The sequence below is a fragment of the Neophocaena asiaeorientalis genome, unplaced genomic scaffold (assembly GCF_003031525.2).
Source record: "Neophocaena asiaeorientalis asiaeorientalis breed wild unplaced genomic scaffold, Neophocaena_asiaeorientalis_V1.1 scaffold461, whole genome shotgun sequence".
Classification (NCBI taxonomy): domain Eukaryota; kingdom Metazoa; phylum Chordata; class Mammalia; order Artiodactyla; family Phocoenidae; genus Neophocaena; species Neophocaena asiaeorientalis.
In genome coordinates, this window is record NW_020173230.1 from 1,709,406 (window position 1) to 1,723,981 (window position 14,576).

General features: G+C 55.4%; 2 protein-coding genes across 9 annotated transcripts in view; one reads left to right on the plus strand and one right to left on the minus strand.

Moving 5' to 3' along the window:
* The window catches only part of BUD31 (BUD31 spliceosome associated protein), a 9,871-nt gene extending 4,900 nt beyond the window's left edge, over positions 1-4,971 (plus strand). For 3 of the 4 annotated variants that reach the window (XM_024745531.1, XM_024745529.1, XM_024745530.1), the window contains 2 exons: positions 2,002-2,124; positions 3,049-3,284. In XM_024745531.1, the coding sequence (XP_024601299.1) occupies positions 2,002-2,124; positions 3,049-3,281 (356 nt within the window). In that variant the 3' untranslated portion in view covers positions 3,282-3,284. Of the gene's footprint in view, positions 1-2,001; positions 2,125-3,048; positions 3,285-4,729 lie in introns of those variants that run through there. The other variant, XM_024745532.1, reaches the window with a different exon arrangement.
* PTCD1 (pentatricopeptide repeat domain 1) overlaps positions 3,633-14,576 on the minus strand; it is a 15,561-nt gene continuing 4,617 nt past the window's right edge. For 4 of the 5 annotated variants that reach the window (XM_024745509.1, XM_024745512.1, XM_024745511.1 and 1 more), the window contains 8 exons: positions 14,392-14,532; positions 12,667-12,885; positions 11,788-11,889; positions 9,252-9,953; positions 8,188-8,304; positions 7,303-7,485; positions 5,405-5,583; positions 3,633-4,143 (listed from right to left, as the gene is read on the minus strand). In XM_024745509.1, coding sequence (XP_024601277.1) covers positions 4,125-4,143; positions 5,405-5,583; positions 7,303-7,485; positions 8,188-8,304; positions 9,252-9,953; positions 11,788-11,889; positions 12,667-12,885; positions 14,392-14,532 — 1,662 coding nt within the window. In that variant the 3' untranslated portion in view covers positions 3,633-4,124. The remainder of the gene's footprint in view (positions 4,144-5,404; positions 5,584-7,302; positions 7,486-8,187; positions 8,305-9,251; positions 9,954-11,787; positions 11,890-12,666; positions 12,886-14,391; positions 14,533-14,576) is intronic. The other variant, XM_024745514.1, reaches the window with a different exon arrangement.

Genomic DNA, 14,576 nt, shown 5'->3' on the forward strand with positions numbered 1-14,576 from the left:
CACCAAGCCCCCAGCCACACTGCTGTTTCTTGACTCCCAGTTACAGTCCCACCTCAGGGCCTTTACATTGGTGTTGGCTCTGCCTTGTACACGTTTGCCCCTCTTCTCTTTTCTTTTTTTTAAATTGAGATATAATTGGCATACAATGTGTTGTTTTAGGTGTACAGCATGATTTTATATATGCCTGTATTGTGAAATTATTACAAGTTTTGTGAACACTCATCACCTCACAGTTTTCTTATAAGAACTTTTAAGATCTACTTTCATAGCAACTTTCAAATATACAATACAGTATCATTAACTTTATAGTCACCATGCTATAGATTCCCCAGGACTTATTTATAACTGGAAGTTTGTACCCTTTGACCACCTTCACCCATTTTACCCACCCCCCCAACCCACCTTGCACGTCTTGTTTCTCAAGGTCTCTGAGCGGATGTCTCCTTTGATGACTAGTATTAAGTGGCAGTCCCCCTCTTTCCCTGCTCGCCATCCCCTTCCTTGTTCCCTTCTTTTCTGTGGCCGTTACCACTTAACCACCAGGGGCTGATCTGCTTCCCTCTCAGATCATGGCTTTGTGGTTTCTGTGTCTTGCCCACTGCCATATCTTGGGCACCTGGAGCATGGCCTCGCCCATAGCAGACACGCAGTGTTGCTGAGTCCTCAACACCTGCCTTTGACTTGGATCACAGAATCCTGTTTATTGAGCTGAATTACAAATTCTAGGTAATAGAACAGCCTCGGTGTTGGAGAAATGGAGGTATAGGTTTCTTAACCCTTCTCACCTTTCTCCTCTGCCCTAAAAACCAAGAAGAGGTGACAAAGATCAGCTTGTAATGCTAAGAGAAAGACTTGCCTTTTGGCAGGTGCAAGCTGCTACCTGATCCTACATGACTTGATGGAGCCATTATTTCCTGCAGGCTCGCCATGCTAAGAACTTTCAGACTTGTCTTTTTCTTTTTTCCCTAAACGATTTTGGTTGGGAAATGAAATTAGAGGTGCCTTAAAAGATTATTAAAATGCCCATCTGTAGGTCCGGAATTATCTTGAGAAATTATTATGCTGGAGAAATAGGTCTGGAAGGATAGAGACCCGGGTATTAACAGGTTGTCTTTGATTTTTTAAAACCTTTGCTTTCTAGTTTATCTAATTTAAAAGGCATTTTTAATTTAAAGCAATTAATGTTTAAGTCATGGGGCTTACCTTTTGCTTCATCTTTTAAAAAAAAACAGCCCTAATGAGCCATAAATCATTTGCTGTAAAAGTCAGCCTTTTAAAGTATTCAGTTAAGCAGCATTTAGTGTGTTCACAGTTAGGCAACCATCACCACAGTCAGTTTTACAGTACTTATCACCCTGCAGAGAAACCCCATCCCCTTTAGCGGGGGTCTCCCTCTCCATTTCCCCGTGTCTCCCTGATCTAGGCAACCACTAATCTACTTCCTGTCTGTATAGACAAAGTCATACAATAGGTGGTCTGTGAGGACTGGTTTCTTTCACTGAGCATAATGTGTTCAAGAGTCATCCATGTTGTGGCATGTGTGAGTACTTCATTACTTTTTATAACTGAAAAATATTCCAGCACGTGGATAATTACATTTTAACCATTCATCAGCTGATGGACACTGGGGTGATTTCTACATTTTGGCTACCACAAACATTCATGTACAGGTTTTTGTGTGCAAGCGCATTTTCAGTTCTCTTGGGTATATACCTAGGAGTGGAACTGCTGGGTCATGTGGTTACTCTGTTTACCTTCCTGAGGAATTGCCAGACTGTTTTCCATAGCAGCTGCATCATGTTCCATTCCCACCAGCAGTGTGTAAGGATTCTGATTTCTCCACATCCTCACCAATATTTATTACTGTCTTGTCATTTTGATTATAGCCATCCTAGTGGGTACAAAGGATTTATTCTTTATCCCTACTTATTAAAAAAATAACAGTATATCCTATGCAGACTACCCTATCCCCCAAAAAACAAACACGTGTTTTCTCTCCAGCTGAAACAGAACCTCACGAGGGAAAGAGGAAAGTGGAATCTCTGTGGCCCATCTTTAGGATCCATCACCAGAAAACCCGCTATATTTTTGACCTCTTCTACAAGCGGAAAGCCATAAGCAGAGGTAATTGGCCAAATTCTCTCTTGACCTTCCCAAATTGAGTAGCTTTCAGATTTATTTAATTCTTGAAACCTCACCAAGTGTCATGATGTTTCTTACCACCAAAAAAAGGAGAGGGGCCAGGCCAATATTGGCTACTTTTTTTTTTTTAATTTTTGGCTGCGTTGGGTGTTCGTTGCTGTGTGCGGGCTTTCTCTAGTTGTGGCGAGCGGGGGCTACTCTTTGTTGCTGTGTGCGGGCTTCTCATTGCAGTGGCTTCTCTTGTTACGGAGAATGGGCTCTAGGTGCGCGGGCTTCAGCAGTTGTGGCTCGCGGGCTCTAGTAGTTCTGGCGCATGGGCTTAGCTGCTCCGCGGCATGTGGGATCTTCCCGGACCAGGGCTCGAACCTGTGTCCCCTGCACTGGCAGGCGGATTCTTAACTACTGTGCCACCAGGGAAGCCCCTGGTTAAATACTCTTTTTAAGGGTGGGTAGTGATGGGCCAGGGGTGGGGGGAACTTTGGTTTTTTTTGTTTATATCTGAGAAGGTTTTTTTTTTTTTAAGATGTTGGGGGTAGGAGTTTATTAATTATTTTATTTTTACTGTGTTGGGTCTTAGTTTCTGTGCGAGGGCTATCTCTAGTTGTGGCAAGCGGGGGCCACTCTCCATCGCGGTGCATGGGCCTCTCACTATCGCGGCCTCTCTTGTTGCGGAGCACAGGCTCCAGGTGCGCAGGCTCAGTAGTTGTGGCTCACGGGCTCTAGAGCGCAGGCTCAGTAGTTGTGGCTCACGGGCCTAGTTGCTCTGCAGCATGTGGGATCCTCCCAGACCAGGGCTCAAACCCGTGTCCCCTGCATTAGCAGGCAGATTCTCAACCACTGCTACCAGGGAAGCCCGGGAGCTCTGTTATACTATGGTCTGATGCCCTTTCCCCATCTTTTTGACAGAACTGTATGAATACTGTATTAAAGAAGGCTATGCAGATAAAAACCTGATTGCAAAATGGAAAAAGCAGGGATATGAGAACCTATGCTGCCTGCGGTGCATTCAGACACGGGACACCAATTTTGGGACGAACTGCATTTGCCGGGTCCCCAAAAGCAAGTTGGAAGTGGTAATGTCTCCACCCCTGTCATGTCTGACGACTGGGTGGGATGTTACTGTCAGGATTCTGCCCTAGTTGACCACAAGGGGTTTTATGTTGTTCTGTTTTGTGGTTGGCCATCCCCCCAGCAGTGAGACCCTCTGGTCAGGAATCCATGCCAGGGAGTTTGGCAGTAATTACCTTACATCTGGGGGCCAGTCTCACCTCCTCCTTTGGGCAAGTTATTGGGTTCCTTTCCTCACTTAACCAAATGGGGGTGATGATACCCACCGGCCAGTCGGCAGGAGCTTGTCCCTTTCCCTCCAGTGCTTGCCCTTCAGCCGCCCTTTTTTCCAGGCCTCCTTTGCCTCCCAGGGACACTTCAATGTTAGCATCACCATGTCTCCTGCCAGAACTTCCTGGGCGGCTGGGGAACACGGCTGGGTGTGCAGTAGCTTGGCTCCACACACATACGCCTCTGAAGTGGAGCCGCAGGAAGCAGAGAAGGGTTGCTGGGCTGTTGGCCGTTAGCAGCCTTTGAGCGCGGCCCCTCGGCTGACCGCCATGGGCCCTGCTGGGAGGTCAGGCCAGATGTCTTCTTTCACGTGGTCCCTCGTCACAAGGTCCCTTCACACTGCAGCACTAGTTACAGCTTGTAGGGCTTCGGCTCAGCAGGCAGCTCTGTCCCCCTGAACCATCTGGAAGCTCAAGGACGGGCATGTGGAGCAGTGGAGAGCGAGCACGGGCTGGCTCCTGAGGGGCAGCTCTGCTGCTGGTCTCTGGTGGGGGCAGGAGGGGTGGCAGAGCAGCAGAAGCCCTGCTCCTCCAAGAGCCCCAGGGTTCCACGGTGATGTCTAGCTGGGGCTCCTGCCCCCGACCTGAGGCCAGAACAGAGCCTGCTTCAGATTTAGTTGGGTTTCACCATCAGATCTTGTTTCCTTAGACCAGAGTCTTGCTCCTCCAAAAAAGAAGAAAAAGGAAAATAAACACCATTGCCCTGGGGCCTTCTGTCTGCTGGGCGGGCTCCCCCGCCGGCCAGACACCAGGCCACACCTGGCCTGGGGGACAAGACCGTTCCGCTGCCACACAGATTCAAGTACACACTCTTCTTCTTCCCGAGCCCACAGTGGAAAGTTCCCCAGCCCAGAGGCGGCCCTGAGGCCTCTGGCGCTGAGCCCCCTGAGCGGTAGCAGACCCACCCCCAGCTCACTATAGGGTGTGTCCTGCGTGCTTCGCAGAACAACAAGAATCATTTACACAGACTTTTTTTTTTTTTCCTCTTTTGGGAGCAAGTGTGTACACTGAATTTGCATAAATTAAATCCACATAGAGAAGTAACTGCAGTGTCAACAGCAGCTGTTTCCATGTTCACGAGGGAACCGAATTTTCCCCATCCAGCACTGTCGCAGAGGGTTTCTGAGGAGTGTCCTATGGGGAGTGGATGTCCCGTGGCCACCCTTCCCACAGGAGAATTCCTGCGTGTGGGCGTGTGGGCATGTGGCCCGTGGCAGGGGCACGGGGTCTCAGCTGTCTTCTGTTTGCAGGGCCGGATCATCGAGTGCACGCACTGCGGCTGCCGGGGCTGCTCTGGCTGAGGCCGTCGGCCCCGACCCCTCTCCGCCCTGGACTCTGGACTGCGCAGGTTCCTGCCTGTCACGCCACCCTTTCCTGGGAGCAGCTCTTCCTCAGAGCAGTTCCCCAGGCCCGAGTAGGAGCATGGTCTCTGCGTGTGAAGGCTTTGGTGTTCATCGGCTGTGATTTGTAGAAATAAAACTCTTAAACCTTTTGGGTCCTGCCTGCCTTCTTTCAGAGCCAGCAGTCTGTGGAACCCAGTGGGACAGCGCCAAGCCCTGGAGACCAGTCGCCCTTAAGGCGTGATCCTAACTCCACCTCACAGGTGCTGTGTGACCCTGAGCACTTACTTTCCTCATTAGTGATGGGGGTGGCAACCTCTCAGACGAGGAGGGCCTAAGATGACATACCAAGGTGGCCCAAGGTGCTCTTGGACTTGCCATGAACTTCTTGGGCACCTCAGACCAATGCCTGCAAAAAGCTGCAGCTCTTACTGTGGCCCAGACCTTTCCCTCAAGCTTGCGGCTACACCGGCACATTCACGTGTCTTGAATATGAAAGGGACTCTTGGGGCTCCCGCAGAGCCATGTGAAGGCCATGCACTTTGTTCCAGCTCTGCTGGAGGTCCCCCAGGGTCTCCCCATCACCTGCCCCCAGGGCCTCTGTCCACATCGGCCACAGTGACGGTGTCCTGGTCTCCCTTTGGTTTGGTCCGGAACTTCTGCCACGGGTGGGGGGTTTCCTCTGCTGGCATCACTTTCAGCCACTGCTTATAATAAGCTCGGAAACCATCAATCTTCTCCAAGTAGGTGTTTCTCCCTTTGTACTGTAATTGGAAAAGCGTGGGGTTCCAAGGTTCAGAGGGGCCACGATTAGACTCACTGCATACTACCTACCGCTGACCCCAAACCATGGCAGCTGGCTCAGGGCTCAGGGAAGCTGTTCTTGCTTCCAGTTGGTCAAAGGGAGAGAGCAGAAAAGCTGCTCAACACCCAGTAGTGTACAGTAAAGAAACAAAGTTGTACCACGGGGCAGACCCAGATTCTCTCTCATCTGCTAACAATCCTTCCTGAGTCTTTGCTGCTGTGCTCCTATATACCCAGGCATGGCACCCCAGCCCTGCACAGCTAGAATCGCTGGGCGCCACCAGCTGTGCCTCCACAGCCTGCTGAGCGCCTCCCGCTTGGCACAGGCATTGCCTCCCTCTGACTGTCATCTCAGCACTGCTGCAGAGGTCTCAGGAGAGGAGGGAAGAAGGAAAGGAAACAAGACCTGCCAGGCAGGCACCAAGAGAAAGCTGGTAGAGAACCACAGAGAAGACCAGAGGAAAAACAGACAAAACGTATAAGATAAAGACCGTTACTACATGATGATAAAAGGGTTGATTCAAAAGGTTTAACAATTCTAAACTTGTACCTAATAGAGCCTGAAAGTACGTGAATCAAAAACCTGATGATCACAAATAAAAGTAAGTCCACCATAAGGGAGCATGAATGTATGACTGAATACAATAAGCTTTAGGCTTCTGGTAGTTTGGTGACTGTTGACTGAACCTGAGAAGACCCCTAGTGGGCCCTACACCGTGAAGAGACAACCCCCCAACCGGAAGATTCTTGCAACACGGAACCAACAAAAGACTAGTGTCCAGAATATTTAAAGAACTTTGAGGCATCCGTAAGATAAGACTAACAATCAGCTGTTCAAAGATGCCCAGCTATGCCCTCCAGCATCCTCTCCACTGCTGTCTCACTAGCTCTTACTAAGCCTTCAAGCATCCCCCCTGCACAGCCGTCCCTGACCCCACGTCCCCTGGCTTGGTGTGTCCTGGCCGACTTGTCTCCCTCCCAGTCAGGCCACAGCTGCTCTGGAGGTGCTCAGCATAGGGTCTGACTTAGCGGACCTAAAAACCAAAGCCCCGGAGCCTGATATCCTCAGAACAGCAAGGAGAGAAGTGGTCATTACAAATCAGATTCTATCGCTGCCCTCCTGCCGTCCCCATTCACTCGACAAACAACAATCTATGCTGGGCGCCAGATGACAGGCAGGCACCAGGGACCCAGGTGAGCAAAGCAGACAGTCTCCACCTCTAGGGGCTTTTACAATCTCTTCAAGGGAAGAGTCACACACGTGTGCATGTAATTACCAACTGTGAAACATGATAAAAAGGAAAAGTGCTCCTATGGGGGCCGCCAGCAGGGCACCTCTGAGAAAGAGCCATCTGAGCTGACACCTACCAAATGAGAAGGAACCACAGCCATGTGAAAAGCAGGGCAGCCTACTCAAGGTGGAGGGAATACAAAAACCCCCGAGGCAGGGAAGAGGCCGTGGGACTGACAGTGAACCGAGGGAGGAGTGGCCCAAGCTGAAATGAGCCACGTGAACAGGGGCTCGCAGGCCGCAGTCTGAGGAGTTTGGCATTTTCCCCAAGGGAAGCCACCGACAGTTTAAAGCAAAAGGATGCCAATCCCAGCAGGTCAGAACCAGGCGGGGTTGGGGTGGCGCTGGTTAGGGAGACGACGGGCATGTTAGAGCTTGGCGCACTTACCCGGTCGAAGGTGGGTGGGTACTGGGCTGCGAACTCCAGCTGGCGGATGACCACTTCATTCACCGGGACCCTGTTCCGCCTCATGTCCTTCAGGATGTCGATGAGATAGGCGTAGTCCAGCTTCTTGACGGCTGCGTTGATGAGAGTGCTGTAGATGTGGGCGCTGGGGGTCATCTGGGATTTCTGGAACATCACAGACACGCCATCAGCAAGATGATGGCGGTGGCTGGGACAGAGAGGCCACTGGTGGCACGTCGGGCTTGGGGAGCTACCCTGCCAGTCAGGCCTGCTCTGCAGACCAGCCACCAGGGACGAGAAGGGCAGGACCTCGTAGCAACAACGGGCTGTATGCCCCTCTCCACGTCCCCCGCTCTGTGGGTCCATCCCAGGTGGCTCAGGACCCCGCCCTCTCAGCCCTGAAGAACCTAGACAGCAAGTAGAGGGTTGTTCTCAGAGATCAACAGACTCAGGCAGTAAACCACATCAGGGCAGGAGACCACCTCCTGTGGTTCACTGCACCCCTGTCCCCTGAGAATTCTGGTACCCTCCCTGCTCCCATCATGGCCTCCATCCCTCTAGAGGGTTGGGGCCAAGCCCTGCCCCCACCCCTCAATCTCACCCCACGGCCACCACCTTGGCAATCGTAACACCCCTGGCCCTCAACACCCATTCCTGCAGCGCCTCACCAGGGTTTCCTGTCTCCCAAATTGGGCCACTGACCATTCCACACTGCAGCTAGAGAGACCCCACTCTCCCTGCCCCACCCCCAACAGCTTATCCTGAGGGCAGAGGCCTGGACAGTTCGGGAGGGCCCCCTCGCACCCCCCACCACCCCAGCTTTCTTCTTCAGCACCACGGGGCCTGCCTGGGCCCGGGCCCGCTCACCCTCATGTCTGCGAGCAGCTGCAGACCATCCCCTGGCCTGCGGCACCCGATGGCCAGGCTGCAGAATGTCTGCAGGTTAGGGACGATTCCCCTCTTTGCCAGGACTGGCAGCAGTGCCTGTGGGGACAGACGTGGCATCACCGTAAGCTGTAGCCCAGCAGCCCTGGCAAGAGCCTTCTCTGCTGGAGGTGCCAGGGCATGGCTCTGCTCCGAGGCCTCGTGGCTCCCTCTGCTGACCACACCGGGCACCGGCCTTGGCCCAGCTCCCCAGGATTCAGCTGCTCTGCGAGTCCTCCCTGCCTTCCCGCCCGCCTGTCTGTAGCAGGTCATCCCTTCTTCGAATGCCCTTCATGTTCCTGCCCCCTCTGCTCCTCTCCCGGCCACCATCCATCCCTGCGCTCGGGCCTTCGATGTCCATCGAGCACCAGGGGCCTCAGGGGATGGCGGTCCTGTGGTCCAGGGCAGGAGACAAAGCCGACAACAGCATGGGAAGTGCGGGCCGAGGGAGCCCCCGGGCAGGAGATGAGGAAGAGGGTGCCCACTCAACATGGCTGGGTCAGGGCGGGGCCCAGGGAGGGGCTCTAGAGAAAGCTGTGCTCTGCTCTGAGGGCCTGAAGGCAGAGGCTGCCTCTGTCAGCTCTCAGGAGAGCCCAGGTCAGAGCTTCTGGCAAAAGGGGCATCACACAGAAATACGTTGTACGAATGGACAAAAATCCCGTGAGGGCCCCAACGTCGCCATCTGTGAGACGAGGAAAGCCACAGGCCAGCGGAGCGGAGTCTCCTGCTGTGGTCAGTAAAGAAACGAGTGGATTTGAAGCTCTCAGAACAGAATGAAGCACAGTAAGTGGGAGCAAGTCCATGAGGCTGGGGCGGGGCTGAAGGGTGGCCCCTCTGGGAGGGTGGGGAGTATGGCTGGTTCACCACCTGATTCCAGGTTTTCACCAGGGGCTCCGGACAGTCTGCGCTCCTCTCACAGGAACTGCTGACACACCTGGCAGGGGAGGGTCTGAGGGGGAAGGAGAGGGGCCCAGCCGGGAGCCCTGTGCCTCCCCTGAGCCCCTCACCTTCGCCCCCTCCAGGTCACCCAGCTTGCTCTTCCTCCTCATCAGCGTGTTGAAGAAGGTCAGGTCGGCCTCCACTTGCTGCGTGTCCAAGATGGTGAGCAGCGAGGACTCTGCGGAAGTGCCGGGCTCCACCACCTCCGCCAACAGCGTGAGGGTTTTGATGTCGGGCCGAAGCCCATGCTCCGCCATCTTTCCCAGGAAGCCCTCCAGGCCCCCCATCAAGGCCAGCCTGTCGGCTGGAGTGGTCACAGTCCCAAAGGAGACCACAGCCGAGGAGACCGCCCCGGGGGTCAGGAGGTTGGCCTCCAGCCCCCAGGGAGGCGGCACCGGGGCCGCAGGGGCCACAGCGTGGTCAGGCTCCACCTTGGTTTCCACCCCAGGCTGGGCCTTGCCGCAGGCTCCGGCCTCCTGAGGCTCCAGAGGCCCCTCAAGTGCCTGAGAAGGTTCTAGAAACAGCTGCCTCTCCAGGGCCTCCACGTGCAGCCTGGCTGACAGGCTATTGTCCGCCCCGACCCCGTCTCTCCTCCTTGCCTGCTGCCCACCTGCCCGGGGCTGGAGCAGGACCATCTCCTCCCTGGGCCTCAGGAGCACTGCCGAGGCCACCTCCGGGTCCCCCAGGCCGCAGTCCCGAGCTGCCCCCAACAGCAGGTTGTAGCCGTGCCGGCTTGGCCGGAGCCCCAGGCTCAGCATCTGCCTCCACACCTGCCAAGGAGAGACAGGCCTCACCCCCAGCTCCCGCTCCGAAGAGCCCCCAGCAGAGCAGGCAGCGCAAGGCAGCAACCAGTCTGCAAACGTGGGGGCGGGGGGGACACAGGAAAGACGCCAGGCTCTGGGCCACTGAGAACCCCAGAACCTGGGAGCTTCCACGGGGCGCCGCTTCTCCTCTCCTCTGGCTCACCCCAAAACCGTGTCGCACGTCCATCTCTCCGGCTCTCCCAGGCCCTCCTCCCACTCCCCTGGGGAGGGACAGCCGGAGAGGCTTGGTGCTGGAGGAGTCCAGGCTGACTGAAGGACTGGACGCAGCTGCCCTTCCTGAGCGCCTGCCGTGTGCCCTGCCCCACGCGGCGTCCTCAGCTGCCTCAAGAGCACGGAGCGGGCGTGGGCGGAGGGGGGCCTCAGCCAGGAAGAGCACCTCACAAGCTGTGGGCCTGGGCAGGCCTGTCTCCCTTCAAGCTGAGGTCATTTTCACCCCTCAGCGAGGAGTCTAGCACACTTGTGAGTTCTCAAGGGGGCAGTTTGACCACGTGCGGTCACTCTGACACCAACCAAGGTGCCACGAGATGCTCCACGAGGCTCATGGTCTCGCTGGCTCCTGTCCGCAGGCTCACTGGGAGGCCATGTGCAGCGGCCAGGAGCTCACATCAAGTGTGCCTACGAGTCAGGGCCGGCCAGGCCCAGGTGGGTGCCACATGCAAAAGGGCCACTGCCCACCAGACAGGGTCCTGAGGAGGGCAAGGGTCTGGGAAGCCACCTCCATGGGGAACACTGACAGAACTGAGGTTTATCAGGGACACAGATGCTCTCCCGTGGCAGGAGGGATTCTTGATTCAAATCACAGCTCTGCTTCTTAGTGGCTGTGAGACCTTGGGCAAGTTACTCAACCTCCAGGAGCCTCAGCCTCGTCGTCTCTAAAACGGGGCTATGGTACCCAGCTTGAGCAGTTTAACAAGTGCATGACACAAACCAGCTGCTAGCGTGATAGACTATTTCTCACTAGAACAGATCGAGGCCAAAGAGAGGGAGGAACCAGATCCTGTCTATAAAGCAGCCAGGGGATGGCCGGCAGCCACTGTTTCCAGGGGATTTGCAGAGGGGAGGCACGTGGTCCAGGGCTGCCCCAGATCACTGGGGTTCAAACTCTGTGCAGACCATCCCCCTGGGGATCTTGCTGAAATGCCGATCTGGCTACACGAGGCCTGTGTGGGGCTGAGACCCCGCATTTCTGACAAGCCCCAGGTGAGCCTGAGGCTGCTGGTCTGTGGGCCACACCTGAAGTTAGAGCTTTTGGTGAACTCCAGGTCCTTCCCACCCCTGAGGAGCTGAGGAGGCAGCTGTGGTACCAGTGCTAATCCCACCTCCGCACTTGATAAGAGGGGTGCTGCGATGGGATTAGAGCAGCGTGTCTCAACTTTAATGTCCGTGAGGCTCTCTCAGGACTGAATGCTGACTCCTGGGTCCCACACACAGAGACGCTGAGTTGGGGATGGGTCGGACAACCTTCAGGGACCGTAAGCTCAGCGGGTCTGGGCCGGCTGCACAGAGAGCCACCAAGTGTAGTGGGAGAGTGTGGGCTGGCTGTGTCCCGACTGGAGCAGCAGCCACGCCTCCTCCGCGTGCCCTCCCTCCCTGCCATCTGTAAAACGCAGGGAGCAGCGTGCTCTGGGAAGGCCAAAAGATAACAAATATAAAAACACCCAGCACAGGGCAGGAGCAAGTGCTCAAGTAACGCACACAGGATCATCACTTGCACCCAACACAGGCAGGGGAGCGAGCAGGGCAACAGGAGAGAAAGGACGCAGAGCCAGGCGGGACAGACCTGCAGGGCATATCGGAAACCCGTTTTCTTGTCCTGGATGCAGCCCATGAGCAGGTAACTGAAGGTCTCCTCTGTGACCGCATGTCCTTTCTGGATGATTTCCTGGGGGAGGGAACAAAGAGGGCCGGATGAGAATCTGCAGAAGAGCCAAGGCCAAGGCCCAGGCCCGATGGGGCTGGCTAAGGGCAGACACCCCAGGTCAGGCTCAGGGCTACGCCTCCGGAAGAGGTGGGGCCTGACTCCGGCTCCGCGCCAGCTCAGTACCAGCTGCTGGGCAGAGCTAACTGCTGCCTGCACCCCCTCCTCCTCTCCTTCCCAGGCCTCTCTTCCTGGCTCTGCTCCGGTCACTTCTCTGCAGCCTCTCCGCAAAGGCCACCCCAGCAGCCACTTTTAACCCCTGTACATGAGGCTTTGGCATTGTACAGAGCTGGCTTCAAGTCCCAGCTTCACCACTGGCTCGCTGTGGGAGTGTGGGCAAGGCATTATGCTCCCTGGTCTCAGTTTCCTCATCTATGAAGTGAGGGCACAGGACTTGCCTTATAGGACCTTTGGAACGACCCCTCAGTGAGCACTGGCTCATCTTCAGCACCATGAAGCCCACCCTCTGGTACGGCACCACGGAGTCCCATCCAGCGGGACTGCACACGGCAGAGCACACGAACCACCGCCTTCACAGGGCTGGGGGCTCCTCTGTCTGCCAGACCCAGGCCTCTGACAACAGGGTCTCATGGGATTCACCTGTGAACCCCAGAGCCCAGTACGGGGCTTGTCTCATCGGCCCCTGAACCTTCCTTCATGAGGAACACAGACAACACAGCCTCACACCCTGCCATGTGGGACTGGCCCCGAATGGGGAGCAGGAAGGAAGGGATGTCCCACCTTAAACACGTCCAGGCACATCCTGAGGTCTGCGCACATGGCGGCCATCTTCAGCAGGGAGTGGTACGTTTTCAAGTTGAGCTGGAAGTTTCTGGCCTGAAGCTGCTGCCGTAACTTCAAGGCACTCTGCAGAGCAGAGTCCTTCCAGGGGGACTCAGCGCAGACGTTAAACAGGGCTGTGTAGGTGGCATCTGAGGGCTCCAGGTCTCGCTTCTTCATCTGTGCAGACAGGGAGAAACTTGGAAGTGGCTCTGGGATCAGCCCGACGCACAGACGATGGCCACCCTGAAAGGAAGCTAGAGAAGATTGTGCTACCACACTGAACAGGCCTGGGAGCCGGGCCTGTGACAACGCAGAGCCGAGTGACACGCAGAACTGGGCTCTCTGAACCCGACTCAGCCCGAGGGGCTCTGGGAACTGACCCCGCACCGCAGATGCTCCAAACAAGAAACCATCCTCCCCATGGTGCTCAGCAGTCCACCCTGGGCCTGGGGTGCTTTTGCAGCAGGGTCTCCCCAACGCTCCTGCTCTGTGGCCGACCAGGCCACCCTGACTGTTAAGATCCATGCGGTGGATCTGGTCTGGGAAAGGGTGGAGGAGGGTGGTAATCAAACCCCAGCTCCAACGTTTACTACCTGAGGAGTCGTAAGTTAGCTCGTCTTTGGAAAAATGGGGGTGATACGGTCACCTCCAAAGGCTGTTATGAGGGAGAGCATCATGGGAGAGAGGCCCTGGGAGCAGCAGCAGCCAGGAGCTCGTCCCTGCAGCACATGTCATAGTCCCCCACCCCACCTCCACTGAGTCACAAACCCCGGGCTGACACTGGGCTTACTAAGCCCTCCAGGTGACGGAGTTTGAGAAACTCCTGGTAAAGCCAAGCACTCGCTATTTCCCAGAGAAGGGCAACCTGACCGAGGGTAGGTGACCAGCTTTTGCAGAGTGTACAGAACCCTGTTCTCAGGCCATTTTGGGCTCCACTCCCAAGTCCAGCACTCTCGAGAGAGAGAGGTAACCTTAGACATGGCACTTCATCCCTCCAGGCCTCAGTTTCCTCAACTGAAAAAGGAAGACGGTGATCCCAACTTCAAGGATGGGCAGATGCTCTGTATGTGTTCACATATTCCACAGCGTGTACTAGGGACTTACTAAGGGCCAGGCCCAAATGATGAGACTAGGGCTCCCAAGAATTCTTGCTGGAATAAAGGATGTTCTCAGCTCCTGGCTACAGGAGAAGATGGGAATACTTCTGCTAGAGTCTATGGTCCTCTCAGGCACAGCTCTTTCCTGACTCATGAGGGAAGCAGCTTCCTGGCTCTAAGAATGACAAACACACCCCAGAGGTGGGCGAATGTAAAGTAAAACCATCTTCCAAGAGAAATAAAAGCCCTTTTTCAAAGGATCAGCTTTGGAAGAAAGGTGCATGTGTGCACCTGTGTGTAGCGTGAGGATGGGAGTGAGACAAAAGTGAGACAAATTAACTGGGAGTAGCAGTGGAAAAAGAAGGGGACCGGTGGGCCCTGCCACGGCCCAGACAGGCACTGGAGGACGTTCCATGTCATCATGTAGTTATCTGAGATCACCTCCATTTTATGAACGATGAAACTGAGGTTGGAGGGGGTAATGCACTAGCAGGTGACACATCCAGGATCTGTACCCAGCTCTTTTGGGGCCCAAAGCCCATGTTCTATGGAGCCTGGCCCCTGCTGCCCCCAGGCTCATGCTCACGTCATTGTAGAGCTGGAAGGCCTTCCTCAGGTAGCCGGCCCGCCCGCAGCCCCCGATCAGCACGGTGTAGTTGCACTCAAGGGGCTGGAGTCGCTCCTCCTTCAGCATCTGTCTCTCAAACAGGTCCAGGGCCTCAGCCAGCTGGGGAAGAGGGGTGGGGGGGACACAAGGGGGGGGGGGACCTC